Source organism: Lampetra fluviatilis, chromosome 40, assembly GCF_964198595.1.
Source record: "Lampetra fluviatilis chromosome 40, kcLamFluv1.1, whole genome shotgun sequence".
NCBI classification, from domain to species: domain Eukaryota; kingdom Metazoa; phylum Chordata; class Hyperoartia; order Petromyzontiformes; family Petromyzontidae; genus Lampetra; species Lampetra fluviatilis.
The window spans coordinates 5,198,641-5,224,880 of NC_136314.1; the positions used below are offsets into that span (position 1 = coordinate 5,198,641).

A 26,240-nucleotide genomic window follows, 5' to 3' on the forward strand; every position below is an offset into this window, starting at 1 on the left:
TGGATTTGAAGCTTTCGTGACTGCAAGGATTCATAATCTTAGGTTTTTTCGGTAAAGTCACGTAGGTAAAAAATTAATAAAAGTAAAATAAAATATTTTTACCTACGTGACTTTACCGAAAAAACCTAAGAATAAGTTTACAAATAATTAAATCAAGTCGCGTTCACATTCACGCATCGCTGTTTCGTGTACGGTTCGCGCTCCGCGTTCGCAACAAATCTAAAGTAATGATTACTTCCCTTTCAATGATTTGCGATTTTTTTTTTAAAGAAGCTTCACAAACCTTCGTATTATTTGTACGAACTGGAATCTTAGTGGTAATATTCGGGGGCGGGGGGGGGACTATTCGAACCCCCACCACCCCCCGTTTACTGACGGAGTGGACTATGCGAGGGGAGGGGCATCGGGGAAGGGGGCGAGGCCACGAGCGCTCGGGCAGAGCGGAGTGGGAGACCGGGCGGGAGTGATCAGCCCGGGAACCACGGGGACCTCGGAACTACGGGGGCCTCGGAACCACGGGGACCTCGGAACCACGGGGACCTGGGACCACGAGCTCCGGGGACCTGGGGACTCCGGGGATCTGGGGACTCCGGGGATCTGGGGATTACGAGCTCCGGGGATCTGGGACCACGAACTCCGGGGATCTGGTGACTACGAGCTCCTTGGACGCAGAGCTTCGGGGAACTGGGACCACGAGCTCTTTGGCACTGGGGCCACGAGGAGCTGGAGACCACGAGGACCGGGGAACCACGACCTCTGGGGAACCACGTGTCAAGGGGGGCTGGGACCACCACGGGGACCTGTGGACCACGGGGACTTGGGACCTCGAGCATCGGGTACCTGAGCCCACGAGTTCTGGCGACCTGGGACCACGAGGACTTGGATCCAGAAGGGGCCTGGTACTTGAGATCTGGGACCGCGGGTGCTTGTGAGGCCACGCGGATCTGGGGACACGGGTGCCTGGCACAACGACAAGTTGGGACCAAGAGGACGTGGGACCCTGAGGGTCACGGGGGTTACAAGGACCCGGGGTATGTGTAAGACCTGTGACGGAAAAAGAGACTGTGGGTTCTGATCGCTACGGGGACCAGGGTCTGATATTTCTCAGGTCACGGCCCACTGGACCAAAGAGATTGTGGACTGAACAACTTGGGACCCTCATGTCGACATGAGCCGGAAGATCTGGAAATTCTGGAGAGCAAGTACCTGGCACGTGATTTACTAATAACTTAGAAACGTGTAATACAGGTTGGGACATTTTGACTTTTGAAGACCCAAACGACTTTGGAGCTATCGGAAGGACGTGGTCAGCTGGCTCGTGAAGTCCCAGACACCCTGGCAAAGCTGAAGAGCTCGGAGCCTTGACGGCGTGAAGACCTAACTCATAAGGGTTAACGGCGATGCCAATTATCTTCCCAGTAAATCCTCGCCGAGTCTCAAGACTTCATTCGAGGAGGCTCCTGCCACGTTGAGATGTTTGGCCAATCCCACGAGCGATTTGGGATTCGTGTGGCAGAAAATCCACCACCCACGAGGAGGTGACACGACGATTGGCACGGGGATATTCAATAATCCATAGCTTGAGTGTCCATCTCCTGGCCATCTCCTGGCCATCTTGCAACCGAAGAGTCGAATGACATTCAAATAGCATCGGGAACTATGGAACTAAAAGACCAGGAGCCTTGAAGACTTGGTTACCGAAAAGAAGAGGGAATTTAAACCCTGCAATATTGAGGAGCGTGGAATTGAAAGACCAATAACTTTTTTTTAGATCCGTACAACTGGAAAGGCGAAAGAGGATTCGTGACGTGAATTTCCCAGAATCTGGGACCCCTTTGATGGCTTGAGGCCCCCAAAATCGCCGGACGACTTTGGGACCAAAAGCAACGTCTGGTAACCTTTTGAGGAGGAACCCGCTCGGAATCAACCAGGTGATGATGATGATGCTGCTGCGGGGTTCGGCGGGCAAGGGGACGACGCCGCCGGCTCTCCCGGGACCCCGGCTGCTGGTGGCGGGGCTCATCTTGGCGAGACTCGCGCCGTGTGAGTTGCCATCAGCGGCTGCAGTCCACACACACACACCAAAGATAAACACAAAGACCCCCCCGTGTAGCCTTAGCAGACTGGAGGGCAAGTGCTGTTAGCGAGCACCTTTGAAGGTCGGCACGGCACACGAGGGGTGGCCAGCACCACGCCCGGCCGTCTTTGTTTCCCCAGTGGCGATGTTTACTCATTTGAGGCTGAGTCGACCTAGGGGAGGCCCGGGACCGGTTCAGATAATCGTCACCGGTGTTGGCCGTGAGCGGGAACCGAACACATCCCTTTCTGCACTATGTGATGATGATAATGGTGATGGTTTTCACCGCTCTATTACTGCTCACTTCGAATGCTGTAGCAACGTTTAGGGCTCGTGGTACGGCTGAGGCTGGAAGTTGTTGTGGTGGAGGTGGGGGAGTTGTGGTGGGGGTGGGGGGTTGTAGTGGGGGGGTTGTGGTGGGGGTGGGGGGGTTGTGGTGGGGGTGGGGGGGTTGTGGTGGGGGTGGGGGGGTTGTGGGGGTGGGTTGTGGCGCAGATTTGTTCCGAGTTGTGGCGTGAGCGTGTCGGTCCCATGGTCGAGTTGCGAGGCCAGGCTCATCATGTTGGTGCATTAGTACGCCCGTTTAGGCCCCCCCCCCATGTAGTAGGGCCCCCCCATGTAGTAGGTACGCAACAATCTGTCAACTTGACCCCCCCCCCCTCCCTGTACGCATGCGGACTTTCTACCCCCCCCCCCCGAATCCTATAGAACGGCCGATATTTAATCCACGCAGAAACGATCAAGGACTAATAATATTGACGCGTTTAAGCAAACGGATAGTCCACCCTGCCGGGATATCTGACTCCTGTGAAGGCCACTGTAGACAAATTATAGGTGCTCACTAACAACACTTGCCCCAACATTTAAGGCTATACGGGGGATCTTTTCCTTTGTAAGTGGGGAGTAGTGGGGCAGTGGTTAGAGCTGGTGGTGGTGGTGGTCTGCAGACCATGGTGTTGAGGCAGAAGTGTCGTGGTTGTGCTGCGGTGGTTGTGGTGGTTGTGCTGGTTGTGGTTGGTTGTGGTGTTCAGGCTCGGGTGTGCGACGTTGTGCCTAACTGGTGAAGTGTGCTCATGGCTTCGTGTCGATGTTGCGCTGCGGTTGGAGTGTTCAGTCTGGGGTTGGTGTTGACCAAGGGGGGGGGGGGGTGGATGCGAGGGTGTTTGTGTGTGTGGCTGTGTGTGTGTGGCTGTGTGTGTGTGGCTGTGTGTGTGTGGCTGTGTGTGTGTGGCTGTGTGTGACTGTGTGTGTGTGGCTGTGTGTGACTGTGTGTATGGCTGTGTGTGTGTGGCTGTGTGTGACTATGTGTGTGTGTGGCTATGCAGCTGTGTAGCTGTGTGTGGTGTGTTTGACCCTGTTTATATGGCAGTGTTGTGTGTTTTTGTTTACGTGTTGCTGTGTGTGTGGCAATGTGTGTGTGTGGCTATGCAGCTGTGTAGCTGTGTGTGGTGTGTTTGACCCTGTTTATATGGCAGTGTTGTGTGTTTTTGTTTACGTGTTGCTGTGTGTGTGGCAATGTGTGTGTGTGGCTATGCAGCTGTGTAGCTGTGTGTGGTGTGTTTGACCCTGTTTATATGGCAGTGTTGTGTGTTTTTGTTTACGTGTTGCTGTGTGTGTGGCTATGTGTGTGTGTGGCTATGCAGCGGTGTGGCTGTGTGTGGTGTGTTTGACCCTGTTTATATGGCAGTGTTGTGTGTTTTTGTTTACGTGTTGCTGTGTGTGTGGCTATGTGTGTGTGGCTATGCAGCTGTGTGGCTGTGTGTGGTGTGTTTGACCCTGTTTATATGGCAGTGTTGTGTGTGTTTGTTTACGTGTTGCTGTGTGTGTGGCTGTAGGGTGTGTTTTTGGCTCTGTGTGTAGCTGTGGCTGTGTGTTTTGCTGTGTGTGTGTGGTGTGTTTGACCTTGTTTATATGGCAGTGTTGTGTGTTTGTGTTTACATGTTGCTGTGTGTGTGGCTGTACGGTGTGTTTTTGGATCTGAGTGTGTTGCTTTGGGGAGCGGTAATGTAGCGGTTAGCGCACTGGGCTATGAATCTGGCGACCCGAGTTAGATTCCCGCTCACGGGCAACAACGGTGACGATTATATTATTTTTACCGGTCCTGGGCCTCCCCTAGGTCGACTCAACCTCAAACGAGTACCTGATGCGGTGTGTAAACATCGCCACTCGGGAGACAAAGGCTGTCGGGCGTGGTGCTGGCCACCCACCCCCTCGTGTGCCGTTCCCGTCTTCATAGGTGCTCCCTAACAACACTTGCCCCAACATTTAAGGCTATACAGGGCCTTTGTAAGTGGGGAGTGGTGGTGCAGTGGTTTGCACACTCCTCCACGAACCCGGCACGCGCGAGTTCGATTCCTGCACACGACCGTGAACAGTCGTGAGCGAATTTTTGAACCGGTCCTGGACCCCTCTCCCCTAGGTCCATTCAGCCATAAAACGAGCGCCTGGCACGGTGTGTCCACAATACTGGGGGGGGGGCAGAGTCGGCCGGACGTGATTTTGACCGTCCTATTTTCCGTTCCGGCATTAATATGTGCTCGCAAGCAGCACTTGCCCCAATAGTCTGTTTAAAGGCTATCCGGGGGGGGGGATCTATGCCTCCTGTGTCTAAAGTCTGCGGGCAGCCGTGGTTTTAAGGGACTAAGCTGTGAACCCGGTGACGCGTGACATTAATTAAACACCGTCCCTGTGCTCGCGAGCATCCAAGACCTTCTTAGCTGTGGATGGGCAGGCCCGGGTAAAGCTGCGTGACCGCGAATCGGAGCCATTCCGTGTTCACCTTGGGGGTGGCGACAGGGATGTCCTCTGCCACCCTCAGGATACCCTGACTGGGCTTTGCGATGCAGAGGTCCGCCGGTTCAGTCCCCCGGCGAGGCAGATGAAACGATGGCGAAAGTTTGTGAAGTTGCCCACACCGCCTGCGTCCAAGTGGGTGCACCCCAGTTGGTGCGGCGGGGTGAAGGGTGGGTACTCCCTGTGGGAGAAGTTGGGCAAATTACCCTCTAGTCCAGTGCTCTTCATTGCAAGGCCCGTGGGCCACTCGTGGCCTTTAGTGCGGCCCCCGACAATACACAAATTGTGAAAACACACCCCTCCCCATCATCATCCTGCTGTCAAATCCCCAATGGTTTCAAATGTGTGGTGGCCCTCGCATTGATGATGCCTTATCGGCGAAAGTGACCCCCCCCCCGCTCGGAAAATTAGTGAAGAACAATGCTGTAGAAGGGGTTCTCTCTCTAGAGCTTCCTCTGCCAGCAGTGGCGTGTGAACAAGCAGTTGCATGGGTTCCTCCAGATAATAAGACACAATGAGGATGATCAATGCCCTGGCGCTGTCAAGGGATGGGCTCCCCGCCCCCCCCCCCAATGGTTAACTCGTGCTATCGGTGTGTGCTGATCACAAGCTAATTGTTCACTCCCTCTGAGAAGGAAGGAGTGAGCAGCTGCTAAAACCGGGGGAGCGTGCCGCGAAGAGGTGGGGCGTCATTATCTTCGTCGGCTCCACAAAATAAAAAAACCCAAACACCTCCAGTGGGTTCCCTGTTTCATCTCCCCAGCCGCTCGGCTCCTCCCCCCATTCAGTTGTGGCGTCAGCGCAGCCTTAGACGGGTAACGTGGTGTGGTTTTATGGTAAACTTCACCCCTGCGGGAGACAAAGGTGGCCTGGCGTGGTGCTGGTCACCCTACCCCCTCGTGCGCCGTTCTCGGCCTTGTTAAGTGCTCACGAACACCACTTGCCCCCAACACCCTGTGATGGGCTATACGGGGGCTTTTTTCGATTTAAAACTTTCGTGACTGCAGGGATTCATCTTCTTGGTTCTTTCGGTAAAGTCACGTAGAAGGGAAGTAATAAAATAATAAAAATAAAACATAATGAAATAATTCTCACGACGTTTCGGCCTCTTCACCTGAGGACGGCTGCTTGCGTTGTGGCCGAAACGTCGTGAGAATTATTTTATTATGTTTTATTTTTATTATTTTATTACTTCCCTTTTACGTGACTTTACCGAAAGAACCAAGATGATATACGGGGGCTCTTTGTCTTTTGTGTGTGTGGCTGTGTGTGGCTGAGATGCTTACTAACAGCACTTGCCCCAATAGCCATTGGAGGATCCTCGGGGAACTTTATCTTTGTGTGTTTGGGACTATATATTTTTTTGTGACTGTGTGTGATTGTGTGTGACTGGCTGTGTGTGTAAAACGCTATACGCATAGCTGTGTGTGGCTGACTGTGCGTATGTGATAGTGTGGCTGTGTGTATGTCTCTTATCTGTATGTATGAATATGTGTGTGTGAGAGAGACCGTGTGACTATGTGGCTGTGCTTGTGAGACTACAAGTGTGTCTTTTGTCTGTGTGTAGGTGGAAGTCTGTGTGGGGTGTGGTTAGTGCAACGGTTAGCATGATTTGCAGCGACCCCAGCGACCCGAGTTCGATTCCTGCTCACGGCCAACACCAGTGACGATTATATGAATCAGTCTTGGACCTCCCCTAGGTCGACTTAGCCTCAAATAAGTACCTGGTGTGTTGTGTAAACATTGCTACTGGGGAGACAAAGGCGGCTGGGCATGATGTCGTGCCGGCCTTAATAGGTGCTCGCTAACAGCACATGCCCCAACAGTCTGTTCAGGCTATACGACGGGGGATCTTTGTGTGTGTGTGTGCCAGTCGTTAGATCAACGCGCTACTAATTCCTGCTCTCAGGCAACATCGGTGACAAATATCTAAATTGTTGCTGGGACCTCCGCTCGGTCAACTCGGCCTTAAAGGAATGCCTGGCACGATTCGTATCCATCAGCACTTGGGAAGAAACGAGGGTGAGACAAGGAACGCAGCCAGTCGTGGTGCCAGCAGTACATTCCCCTCGTGTGCCGGCCCTCAGAGGTGTTTGTGAACAACACTCGTCCGTTAAAGGCTACACGGGGGGGAATCTTGGTCCGGGTTACGGAACAGCGCACAAGTGACCGGTTGCGAGAGCTGGCATCTGCGTCGCCACCATCCTGACATTTTAATCCATGGGGTGGAGCGTGTGTTTGGTTGAATTTCACCAATTACCCCTAACGAGCAGTAATTGATGACATGGGCAGCCACTTCCCCTTCTGCCCGGGAGAGGAGTATCTACTCATCAGGCAGCAGTGTGGCAAGGCGGTGGGGGCGCACTGCGTCTCGGCGTTGTTGCTTCCTGAATAGTCGTGCGGAGCAGAGGAACGCGCGGATTAGCGCAGCCCTTCCCTTTTCCTGCGGTACGCGTAGCGCTTGGGGCTACGCGCGACGTCGCCAGGGTGGAGCATGCGGTGTGGCCCGTGGGATTCCTCGTATGCCGTGCTGCTCTGCATCTAATTTGCGGCATCGAATTCTGTACAGTAAAATTTTTTTTTAACAATAAACTAATTTTATTTTACAGGGTAAGGCCTACTGAGCTTATGTAGCTCTTGTTCAGAAGCGACCTGGCCACATATGAGAACTTAATGAAGTGGCTTTTCACGTGGAAATGTATAGCAGCCAAATACTCGAAACGCATGTTGTTTCTAAATGCGGAGAAACATCTACGTGATCACGGGGAGAACATGTGAACTTCAAATATATTGGCGTCAGGGTCGGGATTGAACCCACGACCTCTGGCATACCAGGCGAGGTAGTTAACATTTCGCCACTGGACTTGAAAAAGACAGAATTTGTCCAAGACAGAAAGGCACCCCACAAATAATCCTTGCGCCGTTTGTGTGCTAATCACGTCTGGTAGGGGATTGCACTACGGGCAAAACTTTTGGAAGCTTCTGGATTAGAAAGCGTACTTGGGTTAAAAATGAGTCGTTGTTCAGTGAGTGGGCTAGGGCAGAACGTGTGATGGTTACCCAGAGGTCAAGAGTAATGGCTTAGGGTCATCCAATGGATGGAAAGCGCCCGCAAGAACGTCTTAACCAATGGAGATGGAGCGATGAAATCAGTTCGCGTGCAGGTGCCAGGTGGATCGCCACTATCACAGGATTCGTGAAGTATGGCGGTGGTGGTGGCTCTTGGGTGGAGGGAGGCCTTCATCTGGGAGTTTATTGCCAAAGCAATAAACTCGTGTAGTAACGGGGTTTTCACTTTACCCTGCAGCCACGAGAGGCGCTACCATTCAGAAGAGATTCATGAGGAACTGTGTTCTCTGACGATTCATCGCATTGGGAGGAGGGCGAGAATTCATTAAACTCCTAATGTCAGGAGAGTAAGGGTGTAATTGGCAATTCACTTTAACGATTAAATTGACATTGTGTGTGTGAATCCATAACGAATCTGGGCTGTGTGTGCTGGGCAGCGCAACGACACCCATTGTTGTACTGTACTGCGGTTCGATGCTCCTGCGTCGACGCTCATCCCGCCTTTACCAGCAACCCTGCGCTCGCCAAAAAACTCGGCACGTTTGCCAACAAAACTAAACTTTTATTATTTACCAGGTGAAGCTCGCAGTGCTATGAAGAATTAGGGCCGTTGCACGACACGACGGCTGCTGTATATTTTTTCCTTCTCAGACCACACACACGCGGTGGGGTTATTGACGAATGTGCCGAGCGTTATTTTCTTAGGTTTTTTCGGTAAAGTCACGTAGCTAAAAAATGAAAATTAATAAAAGTAAAATAAAAATGAAATAAAAAATCACGACGTTTCGGAGGCAACACAAGCTTCCGTCTTCAGGTGGAACCGTCACAGCACGCTTGCTGTATCAAGTGAGATACAGCAAGCGTGCTGTAAAGATACAGCAATCGTGCTGTGACGGTTCCACCTGAAGACGGAAGCTTGTGTTGCCTCCGAAACGTCGTGGTTTTTTATTTTATTTTTATTTTACTTTTATTAATTTTTATTTTTTAGCTACGTGACTTTACCGAAAAAACCGAAGAATATGAATCCTTGCAGTCACGAAAGCTTCAAATCTAGAAGTGCCGAGCGTTACCATTGCTTCCCGTGCTTGTGCACGGCTGCCAACGCAGCAGCAGCGCCGTCGCCAAATACAACGGCAGCGTCGAGCGCGGTGAAGTACGGTCAGGTTTACCCCTAAACGACGACCCATGCGCGCGCTGTGCGGTGTGGGGGGGGGGGGCCCTCACCCGGCAGCGGACGGGCAAAGGGGGCGAGCGTGCCAAACGTCTCGGCGCAGAACCCTCGCGAGTGCGGGCCTCGGGACTAGACGGCGAGGCGCTGCCGAGTCAGTCCGGCGTTTCGTCGTCGCCGCCGCCGCCGCTGGAGCGCGCCCCCCCCCCCCCGCCGCACGTCTGCGTGACAAGAGGCAAGTGGGGCAGGTAAAATATGCAGGAGAGTTGCCGTGGAGATGAGACCTATGTAGAGTGGCAGCAGCGGTGCGGGGCTGACCTTGGTTTTGATCTCTCGCTCGCGCGCCGCCACACGCGTGGCTGTGGGGCTGCTGCAGCTGTCGTTGCTGGTGGTGTTGTTGCTTAACCGGTCCTGGGCCTCCCCTAGGTCGACTCGGTCTCAAATGAGTACCTGGTGCGGTATGTAAATATCGCCACTGGGGAGACGAAGGCGGCCGGGCGTGGTGTTGGCCACCCACCCCCTCGTGTGCTGTGCCGGCCTTCTCTAGGTGCTCGCTAACAGCACTTGCCCCAACAGTCTGTTAAGGCTACACGGGGGATCTTTGGTGCTGGTGTTTCTGGTGGTGTTGCTGCTCTTGTTGCCATGCCTGGTATAAAAGGTGCTCCATTCATTGGCTACCACATTCTGATAAGCTCCCCCCCCTCTCCTGCCCCCTCAACTTGCATTTAAGGGCTTACATCTTGAATCCTTGCCTCACTTGATGCAGCAAATCTGGCTGTGATGGTCCCACCTGATGGCGGAGACTTGTGTTGCCTCCGAAACGTCGTGATTTTTTTTTCTTGTTTTATGTTTATTAATTTTAATTTCATTTTTTACCTACGTGACTTTACCAAAAGAACTAAGAGTAAGGTGCTCACAAACAGTACTTGACCCAAGCTGTCTTTTTGGCTAATTGGCAATTGTTCTCTGTTTTATTTGAGTGTATGTCTGCATATGTGTGTGTGTGTGCGTCTACGTATTTAAATGCGATATTTGTATGTGTACAGTGTTGTATACTTGTGTGTGCGTGTGCTGACCCAGCGTTAAATGAGCGCATGGTGTGTGAACATCAACACTGGGGAGACAAAGGTGGCCGGGCGTATTACTGTCAACCACCTCCCTGTCAGACTTCATACGTGCTCGATAACAGCACTTGGCCCAACATACTTAAAATGGTTTACGGGGAAGCTTTGTCTTTTAGTCTGTGTGGGAGGCGGTGGTTTGCTGGTGGATGATAGTGCGTTGCACTGTGAACCCGGAAACCCGATTGCTGGCCGTCGCTGTAATATCAGCTGCGAGTGATTTCGGAAACGGACCCGGGACTCCCTTAGGTTGACTTGGCCTGAAATGAGTGTAAACAACAGCACTGGGAAGATGAATACGGCAGGGCGTGGTTCCGAGCGCACCACCCACTCTTGTACTTTGCCAGCCTTAATAGGTGCTCGCTAATAGCACTTGCCCCAACATGTTGTTAAAGCCTCGATTGGGGGTGTGTTGGTGGAGTGGCGGTGCAGTGCTTAGCGCACAAGGTTAAGAACCCAGCCACATTAGTTCTGTTCCCGGCCACGGCAATTATCAGTGGCGAATAACTCAATTGGAGCGACACAGCCTTACATGAATACTTTGTGGTGTGTATTTATGTCCTACGGTTGGACTAACCCTCGCCATAGGAATGTGGATTTTCCACTACGAGCTGTGCAGGGTTGTAACAGGAGATGCTTCACCAGTGCCTCGATAATTTGAGCGGCTAATCACCGTGATGATTTTTTGACTTTTGTACTTTTGAGCTTGTGTGTGTGTGGTGAGCGGTGGCACAGTCGTTATCACACTGCACCATGAAATTGATGATCTGAGTTAAATTTCTCCTCATGACCCATAATAGTGGCACATATTTTATCCAGTCTTGGCCACCCACCCCTCCTGTGCCATTCCAGCCTTCATAGGTGTTGGCCAACAGAATTTTCCCGAACAGTCTGTTCAAGGCCATACAGGGGGTCTTTGTCTTTGTCGCGAGCGTGTTATGTGTGGAGTGATGGCTTGTGCTGTCTGCGTGTGTGCTTACGCCAGTATGTGGGTGTTGTGCATGTGGGTACGTGTCTCATGTGTTGCGTGTCTCTCTTTCAGTTTGTAGGCTCTCTGTTGTCAGTTTATGGGTCTCTGTTTGATTTTATGGATCTCTCTGTGTGAGTCGATAGGGCCCTGTACGACTCTGTAGGTCTCTGTAGAGTCTATCTAATGCCAGATGGTGCAGAGAGACTGTCAGGGTAGAGCTTGGAGGTGGCCGTGCTTCTCCTGTGCTGTGCAGCAGCTGTGGCATCTGGCGGGGAGGGTGCAAACGCGGCGGTCGCGACGAGGTGCGGCGGCGGTGGCACCTCATTGGGGGATCTTTGTCTCTCTCGTGCTGACGAGTGTTTGTTCGTGACCGCGCGTGTGCGCCGCAGGGAGCGACGCGCGTAGCTGCCTGCACAGCAGCACGGGGGAGTACGGCAGCGAGGCGCCTCCCGTGAGCGGTGCCGGCGACGTCGGGGCCTACTGGTCCTACTCCGGTGAGGCACTCCCCCCTGCCCCCCTTTCTCACGTGAACTCATTGTCCCCCGCCCCCTCCCCCCCCCTACTGGACCCACGCACCAGGCAGCACGCAATTAAGTTTGACGTCGATCAGAGACGCCGCTGGGAATGGAAGTGAAGCGCTCAGCTTGGCGGAGGGCACGCATGCCCGTCTGTGTGTGTGTGCGTGCGTGCTACTCGCTAACCGCACTTGTCCGAATAGTCTGTTAAGGCTACACGGGGGATTTTTGTCTTTTCTTTGTGTGCCCGTGTGTAATAAGGGACTCGATCCTGGTTCTGTCTCCGTCGTCCTTTATTCGGGTTCTTACACTTTTCCCGCACGGCCCTCGCTCAGAGCTCTCCCCTTGGCAGCTCCGTAGCTGCCCTCGCTCCCGTAGCCTCCACACCTCTGCAGCTCCGCTGCAGACCCCCTGTGCAGTCCTCCGGCTGCCCTCACTGCAGCTCCATCGCTGCCCTCACTGCAGCTCCACCGCTGCTCGTCGTTCCTCCGTGCTTGGTCACCGCTGGCCGACGGTGCCAAGTCTTACCCTCCGTGTATGTGGCGATCTCGCCACTCCTCGACCTCCGCCCTGCGTGGCCTCACTCTAACTCTGTCTCCCACACTCTCCCGTCTCTTCCGGTATCTCTCCCTTAAGACCTCACCCCTCTCTCTCACGTGACCTAACTCCTCCCCCCATGACGTCATATCCGCGAAGCCGTTTACGCCCGCATTACACCACCCTCCCCCGTAGAGAAAATCCAGCCGACCTCGGCTGAACAATAACGAGACAAGTAATGCGAGCGAACACAACCATCACACATTCAAGGACAACGAAGCATACAATCAATATAACAACAACAAACACAACAGTAAAATTTAACGAAATGTAAGGGACTTTGAGCGCGTTCGGGTCGCCGGTCCGTCCCGGACGGGCGGCGGCCCTCCTGCAGACCGGGAACGTGACGGGGTTTTAGGAGCGACAGGATGAAGTCCTCCTGTCGCTATTGGAGGCCCGTCAACGTCCCGGTCCCGTGTCCCTGAAGGCCCAGCGTCGGGGGTGCGTCGCGATCGTGTCTGCGACGGGGTCGGAAGGGCGGCGGGGCTCGGAGTCCCCGCAGCCATGGTAGGCACACCCCGAGCAGAGTCTCCTGTCTCCAGCAATGTCACGGCCGGCTTGTCTGTAAAAGGCACGGCAGGCGCTCTTGCAAGGTCAACAGGCACAGGCAAGGATGAGTCGGCAGCCACAGACCCCGGCAAGGCAACATCGGGAGATGACGCATCGTCTCGAGGGGCCACATATGGTTTCAAGCGCGACGTGTGAACGAACCAACGCCGAGATCCAAACCGAACACGCGCAGACTGTGGGTTGGGAACCTCGATGAGGCGGACCGGCCCTTGCCATGGTTTGTGTAATTTAGGAGAGGTACCTGGCCGCACCTGCGGGCAATGGAGCCAGGCCATGTCCCCCACCTTCCAGGGGCACTCTCCCTTCGAGCGTCGAGCACACCACTCGTTCCGGGCCTGGGCTTTGGCAGTAGCCATGCGGGCCCCCTCCCGTGCCTCAGTAACCCGGCGAACGGTATCCCGAATGTAATCAGGAAGAGGCTTAGAAGGTCCCCTCACTCCAGTTCCCAACTGCACATCCATTGGCGGCACGTTCTCGCGACCATACATAAGGAAAAACGGCGAATATCCTGTAGCCGCATGCGGCGTCATTCGGTATGCCGAAAGTACCCCAGGGATATGCAAATCCCAATCCGACTGTTTCTCACTCACGGTGTGACACAACATGGCGGACAGTGTCCGATTTAGCCGTTCAACCATACCATCCGTTTGCGAATGGTAGGGAGATGTCCGTATCTTTTTAGTTCCAAGAGCCGCGCACACCTCCCCCAACAATTTAGAAGAAAAATTACGGCCTTGGTCTGTGAGGAGCCTCTCCGGCGCCCCCTTGTCCATAACGTACCCGAATAGAAAGGCGTCTGTGATAGACGCCGCTGACTGGTCAGGCAAAGGCCAGGCCATCGGCCAGCGGGAGAGGTACTCTACCCCAACTAGCAAGTATTTATTTCCCTTAGCGGATGGCGGGAAGGGTCCCAAAATGTCCAACGCCACCAATTCGTTAACTCTAGACACCTGAATAGACTGTATGGGCGGCACATATGGTTGTTTAGGTGGTTTTCGCCGGGCACAATCGGGACACGCGCGAACGTGATCGACGACATCCGTTGTCATGCCGTGCCAAAAATAGTCTCGCTGCAGCGTCAATAGGGTCTTCTGCACCCCCAGATGTAAAAGCGTGTCCCCATGCAGAGTCCTAATCAACTCGTACCGCAAGGATGCCGGTACAACCAGACGCCAGCGTTCCTGTAATCCTTCCCTCCACATCAGCAGACCATCGCGGAGAGCGGTTTCCGGCATACCCCCCGTACCCAGTCCCCCACTCTTCTTCGCAGTCCGATTCCGTAACGAGACCAATGAACCATCCATCATTTGTTCCCGAATCCACACAGCCCTTGGAAGATTCAGAATCCCATCAGCCGGTCCCGGCTCCTTTGGAGCTTCAGGCACATCGACCGCCAACGCAACAGGCTGAAGGGGTTGCTGAATCGGCGCACATCTGTGCGTCCCCGACGCGCACGCGCAAGGGGATCGCTGCGGCAACCTAGAAAGCGCGTCCGCATTCGCGTGACGCAACCCCTTCCGATGGTGAATTTGGAAGGAAAATTCTTGCAGCGTGTCCAACCACCGCGCCAACTGGCCGGATGGTTGGTCCATCTTAAGAGCATACTGCAAGGCCGCATGATCAGTGCGAACAATAAACGAACGACCGTAGAGATACGGTCGAAATTGGCGGAGAAAGAAAACAATAGCCAAAAGTTCCCTGCGTGTGACGCAGTAGCGAGTTTCTGCGGGAGACAAAATCCGGCTACCATACGCCACCACGCGTTCCACACCACCTTTTGATTGAGACAACACGGCCCCAATGCCCGTGTCACTCGCATCCGTATCCAGAATGAAGGGGTGATCGAAATCAGGATAATCTAACTTCGGTGCCGTAGCCAGTCGATCGCGCAGGCCCTGAAACGCCGCCTCTTCCGGCGGTCCCCAAGCAAATTTCCTTCCTTTACCCGTAAGGAGGTGCAAGGGCCTCGCGATCGTCGCGAAATCCGGAACAAACCTCCGATAGTATGAGGCAAACCCTAAAAAGCGACGTACATCCCCCACCGTGGCCGGGGTCGGCCAGTCACGGACGCATGCTGTCTTGTCCGGATCCGTGGCCACCCCGTCCGCACTTACGATATGCCCCAAATAGCGCACGGACCGTTGCAGTAGGTGACATTTCTTAGGCTTAAATTTCAAATTTGCGGAACGCATCCTGGCGAACACCGCCTGAAGACGATAATATCATCTAAATATATCAGACATGTCTCCCACTGCAACCCCGTTAACACCAACTCCATCAACCTTTGAAATGTGGCAGGGGCAGCATTCAGCCCCATCGGAAGACAATTAAATTGGAATAACCCCTGCGGCGTACGGAAAGCAGTCTTCTCCCGCGAGGGCTCGTCAAAGGGAAGCTGCCAGAATCCCGAAGAGAGATCTAGCGTTGAAAAGAACTTCGCCCCCGACAAGGCATCGAGGGAGTCGTCCATACGCGGCAGGGGGTACGCATCTGCCACAGACACTTTATTCAACTTACGAAAGTCGACACAAAAGCGCAATTTGCCATCCTTTTTAACCAAAACAACAGGCGCGCCCCATGGGCTGTTAGATGGAGATATTATGGCCGCAGCCAACATGTCATCCACTGCCCCTCGAACCTGATCTCGCTCCGCCGGACTCATCCGATGCGAGTTCAACCGAATAGGGGCAGCGTCCCCTGTGTCAATATGATGGTAAAGCAACGAGGTGCGTCCCAAGTCCAAATCGTCGGAGCTAAACACATCAGAATAACTCAATAATAATTTACGAAGCGCACAACGTTGTTCACCGGAAAGGGAAGAATTTTCCCCACACAATTCGGCGATCCAGCGATTATCAGCGGCACCAGGACCTGAAACACCACCAACCACGACCTGGCTGCCCAGATGATCTTGTGCCGTAAACGCCGTAGTGGCATGTGCCACAACCGTACCAGCCGGCACACACACATTCTCGGAACTTGCATTAAGCACCTGCAGAAACGGCTGCTGGTCATGCCGGACAATAGTTTGCGCCCCAACGAGCGCCGCTCCGCCCGTTATAGAGGCGGACGGCGACAACAAAATCCCAATTGCACCCTGACGACCAGGTACAGGCTTCCGATATCGCAAGGGGATAAGCATCTGTGAGCCAGGTGGAATATCAACAGATACCTCGGACAGCGCCTGCACCTGAGCGACCGGAGCAGGTCGCCCCCAGGGAGACGGTAGAAATGTAATTTTTCGGCCACCCGGTAATTCAATGCAGTTTTGATTAATTCGAATTAGAATGGGCATCTTGGCCAGGAAGTCAGTTCCCAACAAGCAAGGAACTGCGAGGGACCTCGAAATTAACACAATTCCCGAGGCCGACACTCCCCCGATAGATATTGTAGCGTCCACCTGGCCCACAATGCCCATGCTACCCCCGTTGGCAGCGACGCAAGAATCGTAAACCGGACGCACGGCCTCAGGTGGGATGTTCAACAGATGGAAAATGACATCCGATATAATGGTCGCGGACGCCCCGGAATCCACTAACACACGTACGTCCACCCCTTTTATAGAACCAGGTACGGTGGACGAACCAGTAGCGGCCGCGACGACCCGCCGTGCCAATTTACGCCACTGCGTTACCGAGCGACGTGGCCCAGTCGATGGCTTCCCCCCGTTATTAACAACACCCGGATCGCACGACAACGGTGATGAGTGAGGTGTCAAGCCTTGCCGGGTGTCTGGTGCGCACCGACTTGCCTGTCCTGGAGGATCCTTCCGTGGCACGTCCGCTGACGAGGCCTCCTGCTGGGGCGGACCCGGGACGCGGGCCCAGCAGTCCCTGGCGTAATGGCCTTTACGGCCGCAGCGGAAGCAGTCGATGTTGTTACGCCGCGCCGCAGGCACCCCGTCCCGACGCTCCCGTGGCGGTGGCGCAGATCGCGGCCCCGGCGTTCTGCGGGCCGACCACTGCGCAGAGGCGGCTGTCAGCTCCTGCGGGCCCCCCCCGTCAGGAACGTACACCGCCTTCTTGGGATCCCAACCCGCGGCACCTCCCTCGACGATGGGCCCCCCCGTCCACGCCGTGACTTGCTTCCAACGGCGCAGGTTGAACTGGGCATCAAGACATTTAGCGGCCGCCCGGGATGTCAGCTTTTCGTGGCCACACACCGGCATAGGAATCCCCAAATCCCGGGACAGCTCGAGCATCTTACCCAAGATGAGAGGTTCGAGCAGGTCAGGCTCCGTCTCCGGGTATGCAGCCATGGCCAACTCCATTACCGCACCCCTGTATGCCACCGGCGACTCCTCGGGTGCTCGCTGACGTTGAACAAACCGGCGATGAGCATCATCCGGTGGCTCGTATGCATCTGCCATCTCGTCGAAAACACCTCTCAATGTTTTCTTCTTCTCCGCCTTGATGGAGCGGAAGAATCTCACCGACTCGTCATCGAGAAGAGTCGGTAAAACCTCCAACGCCTCAGCGTCCGTCCACCTCGCTGAGCGTACCGCCGCCAGAAATCTGCAGGCGAAAGCACTCCAATCGCCCCCGATAGAGAATTCTTTGACGGTCGTGAGATGACGACTGCGACTCCTTGTTGCACCGTCCTCCTCCGATGACTCACCAGGCGGCATATTCAAAATGGCGTCGCATCGCCGCGTGTTCAAGATGGCGGCCTCTCGCCACGGAGAGCGCAAGATGGCGGCTTCCCGCCGTTCTTCTCCTGCCACGCCCAAGATGGCGTCTTCTTGCCGCGTGGTCAATGGCGCCGACAGCGGAGGCAAGGCAGCGACCTGCGGACCTCCATCGGCTGCCCCCAACGCCGTCCTTGGCGTGACGAGCTCGCACAATTGCGCGAGCACGATTTTCAGCGTCTCCAGCTGCGCCGCCATCTGCCTCCATCGCCAATCCGCGTCCACAGGTGCAGACGGGTCCACCGACGCGGCGACCTCTTGGACTCCCGGACCCGCACTTGTTCCCGCACGGATCTCCTCCTCCATCGCAGGTAGGTCGATCGCCCGAGGAAGGTCGTCGTCGTCGGATGTTGTAGCAGACGATGGCGCAGGAATATTCTTTCTTCTGAGCTGTTTTGACATGCCGTTTCACTTCTGACACCAGTGTAATAAGGGACTCGATCCTGGTTCTGTCTCCGTCGTCCTTTATTCGGGTTCTTACACTTTTCCCGCACGGCCCTCGCTCAGAGCTCTCCCCTTGGCAGCTCCGTAGCTGCCCTCGCTCCCGTAGCCTCCACACCTTTGCAGCTCAGCTGCAGACCCCCTGTGCAGTCCTCCGGCTGCCCTCACTGCAGCTCCATCGCTGCCCTCACTGCAGCTCCACCGCTGCTCGTCGTTCCTCCGTGCTTGGTCACCGCTGGCCGACGGTGCCAAGTCTTACCCTCCGTGTATGTGGCGATCTCGCCACTCCTCGACCTCCGCCCTGCGTGGCCTCACTCTAACTCTGTCTCCCACACTCTCCCGTCTCTTCCGGTATCTCTCCCTTAAGACCTCACCCCTCTCTCTCACGTGACCTAACTCCTCCCCCCATGACGTCATATCCGCGAAGCCGTTTACGCCCGCATTACACGTGTATGCGTGCGTGTGTCGGCGAACCTTTGGCACTTCACGTGGCCTCAAGGTGCACCTAGCCTGGCGATGTCACCGCCATTTAGTGGCAAACGGCAATTGTTGTCGTGCGTGCGGAGAGGCGCGAGCAGGGCGGGGGACACAGCACGGAAAGTGAAAACGTTGCGTGTGGCGATGGGCGAGCAGATTAGGGGTGGAGAGTGTCAGCCGGCCGATCGCAAGTGTCCCCACCGTACCGCTCGCCAGCTAGCCAGCCGATCGTCAGTGCCCTCACCGTAATGCTCACCACTAGCAGGCCGATCGCCCGTGCCCTCACCGTAAAGATCACCAACTAGCCGGCCGATCACTAGCTGGGTATGTGGGGGCCCACAGTGAACATGGTGGGTGTGGGGGGCCCATAGCAGGGTCTGGCGAGTGACTGGGGGGCCTCGGTGGACATGTTGTGGTGTGGGGCCCACACGCGGACCCTGGACAAATCTCGTGAGGTGCGACTGCATCCCAGGTCTCTCGAGCAGAAGCTGCTGCCGCCACCGCCGCCACCACCCCCCCCCCACTGCCCCCCCCACTGCCCCCCCCACCTTCCGTGCCGCCTCTTTGCAGACCGTGAAGAAGCGCTGACACGACACCAATTAGGGTCTGTGTTTGCCGATCGTTATCAAGCTGATCCGCGGAGCCGGAGCCACCACCTCGTGCTACGGTGGTGAGGGTGGTGGTGGCGGCAGTGAGAGCGGTGAGGGTGGTGTAGGCGAGGGAGCGGGCGGTGTGTGTGGCGAGTGGGTCTGAAGCGGTTAGCGCTACGCTGCGCTACGAATCCAGCGACCCGAGTTCCATTCCCACTCACAGCCAACACCAGTGACGATTATCTGAACCGGTCCTGGGCCTCCCCTAGGTCGACTCAGCCTCAATTGAGTACCGAGTGCGATGTGTAACCATCGCCACTGGGGATACAAAGGCGGCCGGGGTAGTGCTGTCCACCAACGCCCTTCATGTGCCGTTCCGGCCTTCATAGGTGCTCACGAGCAACACTTGCCCCAACAGTCTGTTAGGGCTATATGGGGGATCTTTGTCTTAGCACAGGACAGGTAAAACGAAGAAAATTGTCACAGTAGGGAGCACAGTTGGTGCATCTGTCAGTCATCTCAGGCAGTCAAACTATGGAACCTGGATCTGTCCCGTCACCTGACAGCAGTGAGCCTTCGACACTGCACGTGGTGTCAAATTGCACCGAGCCTGGCACAAGCGCCGTGGTGATGTCACCGCAACTTAGTGGTGAACGGCAGTTGTCCCATCACTGCCCCTGTGTGTGCCGTGTGTGCGTGTCACACACGGAGCTGTTAACGCGCTGCGCTAAGAACCTGGCGCCCCGAGTTCGATTCCCGACACCAGTGACGAATGTCTGAACCGATCCTGGGCCTCGCCTAGGTCGGCTCAGATATAAATGAGCACCTGGTGCGCTGCGCACCACCCGCTCCCGCGCCGTGCCGGCTGTCATCGGTACTCGCCCAGAGCAATTGCCCCACCGGCATGCGTGGGCTACTCGGAGGATCTTTTCTTTTTGTGCCGCGTGGCACGTGGTGGCGGCGACGTGATGAATGGCGGTGCGCCGCTCGCCGTGCCGAGGTCCGTCTTGTCGCTCCCGGCGGCAACGGATTAAACTGCGGGGGAGGGGGTGGAAGGGGGGGGGTGAGGGGAGTGGTGGGGGTCACTGGGTGCAGGCGTAGCTCCCACCCACGCCGTTACTCTATCATACGTCTGTATAACCGGTAACTGCACGAAAACAAAACGGTAAATGCGGTTACCAGTTTGCTGCACGAATGGCAATTGTCGGGTGCGTTGGTTACCGTTGCTCGGGGCTTGCACTGCGGAGGGTGCCGGTTCGAGTCCGTCTCTCGGCGCGGGAGCTGAAACAGTGGGGCTAAATGTGTTGAACGGGTTGCGTTCATTATTGTAATCGGTTACCGGATCCTGACTTCTAGAACCGGTGACCGATTCCAGATTACGTGACTGATTCCGGAATTAGTGAATAAAAATTCCGATTCTTACTTAGGCCCTTCCCCCCTATTAGCCTCCCCATAGCCCTCATCCAGCCCGGTGTGCAATGTCGTCGCGTCCCACCGTCGTCGCGTCCCACCGTCGTCACGTCCCACCGTCGTCGCGTGGCCGCCGCGACCGGTCGACGCCCTGCTCACGGCTCTGCCATGCGGTGTTTTGTGCGCCATTGTCATTTCCTGTAGACGTTCACAAGTGTGACCTCTCCACGCACACTAATTAACGTGCATGTTTAATCTCGTGCACATCCGCTGACTTGCAGAGCACAGGCGAAGCAGTTTTTTTTTCCTCCTCTCTGTGATTTTGGTCCAGTGTTACCTACCTGTGTGCGATGGTGCAACAATGATTCTCTCTCTACGTTGTTCCCATACCCCACCCTTGACATCACCGCCTGTGCCCGCAGTCCCCCAGCGGGTCGGACGTGCGATGTTGTACGTTAGCGCGGTAATACCGTCGTTAACGCATCCAGACCAGAAGCCTCAATGATGAGTCTTCAAGACACGTTTTCAGGAGGGTCCTGCATGGGCGATGTTTTGCCAGTTCGTTTTTCGGGAGAGCCTGCCTGGCTTGGCGTGAGTGGAAACCGAAGAACCCTGGCCCCCAGTGGCGTTGGGAGTGTCACAAATCTCTGCGTAATCCACGAACCCTAGCCTCCTCCATGTGCTATCTCTCAAGGGACACCTGGTGGCTGGAGGTGCAAGGGGGGTTGAGGAGCACTCCGGCAGGACCCACGTCCCTCCTCACCACCCCTCACTCGTCTCCCGCACTCTCCACCTCCGAGCACACCGCCCTCCCTGCTTCTCACCACCTCCCCCTCTCCCCCTCACTCATCACTTGCACCTATCTGTCTGTTCCCTCCACTTTCGCCTCTGCCCCCCCTCTCCCTCCCCTTTTCACTCTCTCCTCGCTCTCTCGCCTCAACTCTCCGTTCAGTATTACTCTATCTGACTCTTATCTTATTTGTGCTCCCCACCTTCCTCCCTCTTCCTGCGCTCCAGGGTCTGTCTGCCCCCACCATCTTGCTCCCTCCTACTCCTCCCTCCTCTCCTACTCCCACCACCTCCGCACCTTTGCCGATTGCTGATAAGGTGATGCCGCAGGCGCACGTGTGTGTCTGTGTGTTGGCTGCGGGGAGCGTTGGCGCAGTGGTTATTCCTCTGCACTACGATCCTGGCAACTTCATTTTGATCCCCGCCCCACCAATGGCTGAAATTGGTGCTGATTATTTGAACCGGGCATGGGACAGGCATAGGTTGACTCAGCCTTGAAAAAGTTCCTCTTTAGGGGTGTCAACATTGGTTAATGGGGAGGCAAAGGTGCTTGCTAACAGGCTACAAGCGGAGCTTTGTCGCGTGGCCCTGGGAGGTACTAAAATGGCAAATTCATGAAAATACAGACCGGGTCTGGGGGGGGCTGAGTCTGAGGGCATGTGTGTGATGGAGAGTGTGTGTGTGTGTGTGAGGGAGGGTGTGTGTGATGGAGTGTGTGTGTGTGTGTGATGGAGTGTGTGTGTGTAATGGAGAGTGTGTGTGTGAGGGATGAAGGGTGTGTGTGTGAGGGATGGGGAGGGTGTGTGTGTGTGTGAGGAATCGAGCGTGCCTTGACTTTGCATTCGCCCTAAGCCTTTTCCGGCGGCTTTTTCTGCCCCGCGCACCCCTTCCCCACATCTCCCGCCCCAACCAACTTGGCGATAATGGCTGGAGAAATTAATTACGGCGCGTGGAGCTTAATTAAGACATCGGCGCTCGTAAAACCACGGCTCGCAGCCACGACGCCGAGCCTCGCTCCCAATTAGCGACGATGATGCGCGCATGGCGGGTCGGCTCGTTAAGGCGCGGAGATGAATAAAGATGGCGCTCGCCGTCTGCGTGCGTGATTGAGGCCTCGGGGCAGAAGTAGCGGCCCCCCTCCCCTCCCCGTGCGGCGCCAGCGGCAGCTGCCGTTGGGCCCTACTTTACCGCCCTCTCTGTACGGGTGTCCGCCCTTAGGTGTGGCTAGAATCCATCTCGGAGAATTAAAAACATCAGTTGGTCTGTCAAGCCACGCAAACATTACTTTTGTATGCAGAGCGGGCGGGAAAGTGCTGCTCCCATGCTGTGTGGATTGAAGGTCACTTGAAGGGACAATATTCGCGATAATAATCGTCGTGTTTAGTTGCGTACAGCGGTGGCGGCGTTCGTGCAGAATGCGTCTCACAATCACGAACCGGAAGGCAGCAGTAGGGCGGTGAGCCAGCGCTACCAACAGTTGCCCAAGCTCTGCAGTCCTCGATACATTAAGATGTTTTCAGCAAATTGTTGAGTGTTCATTATACACGTGTGGAGGAAACTAGAGCACCCGGACACTCGATCCCGTACAGAACGGATAGATGGTATTCCGTACTTTTCCGTACCGCCCGCCTTCTCCTAGCGATCCAGGATACGCATCCTCATCGGCGCCCACAGTAAGGGAGTGTGGAACAGATCGATATTAGTCCTCACTTTGCTGTACTGATTTTTGGCGAGCCAGGGTAAGGGCACCCGGACGCCTACGGGAAGGGAGCTTCACAGTAATAGTGGGGCCATCCACCAACCCTCGCCGCTGTCTCCACGACAGCGCTGGACCAGAGCCAGCCATGTGCAGCATCGCCGCCACCGCCCGGGGATCTCAGAGGTAGCTCTGTGATTTCCACTTCTGTGGGCCGTTTTTTGGCAAGGTGGGTTAAACCGCTCGCTGCGAGAGATCCGAATAGATTCTTCGTCCCGAGATGAGACGCTGACATCGCAATCCGCAATCGGGATAAAACTGGGGAAACGTGGAAAATAAATATTTGAAAAAATGATGTCACGCACTCGCCCCCGATCTCTCGGCCTCTCTCACGCTCACCACCCGTCCGCCCCGCACGCTCTCCCCCGTGCGCCCCGTGTGACGGCACAATCAATAATTCACAGCTCGCCCATGAGAGCCATTATTTGTAATAATGCGAGGGGCATTGTAATGTTTTGAGAGGAGGTATTTGTAACAATGAGAGGGACATTGGAACGTTTTGAGAGGAGGTATTTGTAACGCTGTGAGAGAGGCAGTGTAATGGGTTGAGAGCATGTGTCTATAGCAGTGTGAGGGGTATTGTATTGTTTTGAGAGGAGGTATCTGTAACAATATGAGGGGTATTGCAATGTGTTGAGAGGAGGTATTATTGATAGTTACGTGAGAGGTGGTATTCGTAATAATCCTCAGCACCTGAGGGTTTTGCACGGCAATGTGAGCTTAGCCACAGAGCCTCCTCGCGGAGTGTCTCCCTCGCGGAGCCTCCCCGTCGTGGAGCGTCCCCCTCGCGGAGCGTCCCCCTCGTGGAGCGTCCCCCTCGTGGAGCGTCCCCCTCGTGGAGCGTCCCCCTTGTGGAGCGTCCCTCTCGTGGAGCGTCCCTCTCGTGGAGCGTCCCCCTCAGGGAGCATCCTTGCGGAGCGTCCTCCTCGTGGAGCGTCCCTCTCGTGGAGCGTCCCCCTAGTGGAGCGTCCCCCTCGTGGAGTGTCCCTCTCGTGGAGCGTCCACGTTGGGGAGCATCCTCCTTGCGGAGCGTCCTCCACGTGGAGCGTCCCTCTCGTGGAGCGTCCTCCTTGCGGAGCCTCCCCCTAGCGGAGCGTCCCTCTCGTGGAGCGTCCTCCTTGCGGAGCCTCCCCCTCGCGGAGTGTCCCCCTCCCAGAGCTATCGTCACGCGAACAGTCCACATCGATAAACATTCACACTAAGAACGTCTTTGTGTATCTCTATGTAACTTCATGGATCTCTGTCACTCTTTGTGTATCTCTATGTAACTTCATGGATCTCCACGTAAATACGTGGATCTCTATGTATCTTCATGGATCTCTATGTAAATACGTGGATCTCTATGTAAATACGTGTATCTCTATGTAACTCTAACTGCAAGGCACATTAACTGCCAACGACGGTACAGGGCTGTGGTCTTCCTTGTAACAGAGCTTCTTATCTCTATGCGGCCGCCCCAGCTGAGATAAGCCTGAGTCTTGGGGATACGTTTATCTAGCAGCGGATAGACCATGGCTGATGACAATGATGGTGCTGGGGTGACGGGGGGGTGACAGCGCCGCCACCATTGCGGCCCCCACCCACGAAGCTCCTCCCCCCTCCCTCCCCCTTTTCTTCATCCTCATTAAAGCGAAGGGAACCTCACCGTGCCGGCCCTCATCATGTCACTGTTTAACCTGAAACCCTTTAATATTCATACGGGGTAAATATTAATGAGCCGAGCGGGAGGCGCTGCTGGCTGGCATCTGCACTGATTTATCGCTCCCGTCCCTCTCTGCGCCACGCCGCCTCCGCCGCCGAAATACATCTCCCCGCCCGCCGCTCGTTAATTATGCCACGTCCCTGGGTGCTCGCGCTAGGTCGAGCGGTCGGGTGAGGGCAAGGTCATCGAGCCGGAGTCGCGGTTCGAGGTTGTTGGCGTTCGGTGAGGGTCAATGTCGTGGTTCGACAGGGAGCCGAATTAGTGTCACCCGTAGGGGGTAGCGGTGTGTAAGCTGTGTAGGGTGTGCGTGTGAGTGGGTAGAGGTGCGTGTGCGTACGTATGTACGTTGAACTTCTTCCGCACCGAACATAGCCGACCGTGGGTGGAGTCCAGGCTTGGGACTTTCCTCTGCCTTGCACCGACCGCCTCTCTGTCTACTTTAACCATGCTCAGAGACTCTCTTAGAGACCCGTACATAGTTTGACGGGATCGGAAATATGGTGTGGGTCGCTGGTAGCCTCGAGTTTGTGGCACGTGACTAGTAGCCACAGCCATGGTGGATGTGGTGTACTGGGAGCAGATCTATTTTTCGGGATCTTGGGAGTTAGGAATAAACTAAAACTCAACTAGAAACTTATTTTTATTTCCCCAGGGAAGCCCCACCGAGCTCTTTTTCAGAAGCAACCTGGCCACAAATGACAGCTCAACGAAGTGGCTCATCATGTGGAAATTTATAGCAGCCAAATACTCTAAATGCATGTTGATTCTAAATGTGGAGGGAAAAACCGGAGGTCCCGGAGAAAAATCCCTGCGGCCACGGGGAGAGAGACACGCAAACTCCAAATATACAGCAGCAGGCGTCAGAATTGGGATCAAACCCACGACCTCCTGTAGACCAGGCGAGGTAGTTAACATCTCCCCACCGAATAAGTGGCATGTGACCAGCAAGAGGTCCACTGGATGTGGTGTGCCTGGAGCTCTTGGCCGTGGGCTTTGCATCCATATCTGGGGCCAGCTCCGCTGGGCAGGTAGCCGTGGGTCCAGACAATGAACAAAAATCTATGGAGCGTATCGATAGCATTTACACATGGGGAGACGCTCCACCGATTTGCTGACGATGCGTGGTCATTACAACAACCGGCGGGAAAGGAATTAGGGAAAGAGAGCCGCTGCGCACAATAGCCTCTTGCTGCCAGGCCGCCACGAGCTCCAAGTCAATAAACCGGAGCAGAACAAAAAGCCCGTGGCCTTGAGAACGTCACGCGGCGCCCACGTGACCCAGCAACGTGGGCTTGGGGCATCGCAGGAGCGTGACGGACGGTGGCAAGCCAGCACCGGACAATTATCATTGTCATTCCCGTTGCTCCACTCGTGCACCCAGGAAAGACTCATCGAGTCCCGTGACTCTGTTCGCCAGAACGACCCTGTGCAAGTTGTGGGGGGGGGGGGGGCTAATCGTTCTATATAATTTATTATTCCAATTGTGTGATCCTCACATTTGGCAAATT

The 26,240-nt window shown here is 55.3% G+C and overlaps 1 protein-coding gene across 4 annotated transcripts in view; it reads left to right on the forward strand.

Moving 5' to 3' along the window:
• Nucleotides 1–415: 415 nt before the first annotated feature.
• LOC144946158 (receptor-type tyrosine-protein phosphatase gamma-like) overlaps nucleotides 416–26,240 on the forward strand; it is a 77,498-nt gene continuing 51,673 nt past the window's right edge. For 3 of the 4 annotated variants that reach the window (XM_078874933.1, XM_078874934.1, XM_078874935.1), the window contains exons 1-2: nucleotides 416–2,043; nucleotides 11,588–11,692. In XM_078874933.1, the coding sequence (XP_078731059.1) occupies nucleotides 1,935–2,043; nucleotides 11,588–11,692 (214 nt within the window). In that variant the 5' untranslated portion in view covers nucleotides 416–1,934. The remainder of the gene's footprint in view (nucleotides 2,044–11,587; nucleotides 11,693–26,240) is intronic. The other variant, XM_078874936.1, reaches the window with a different exon arrangement.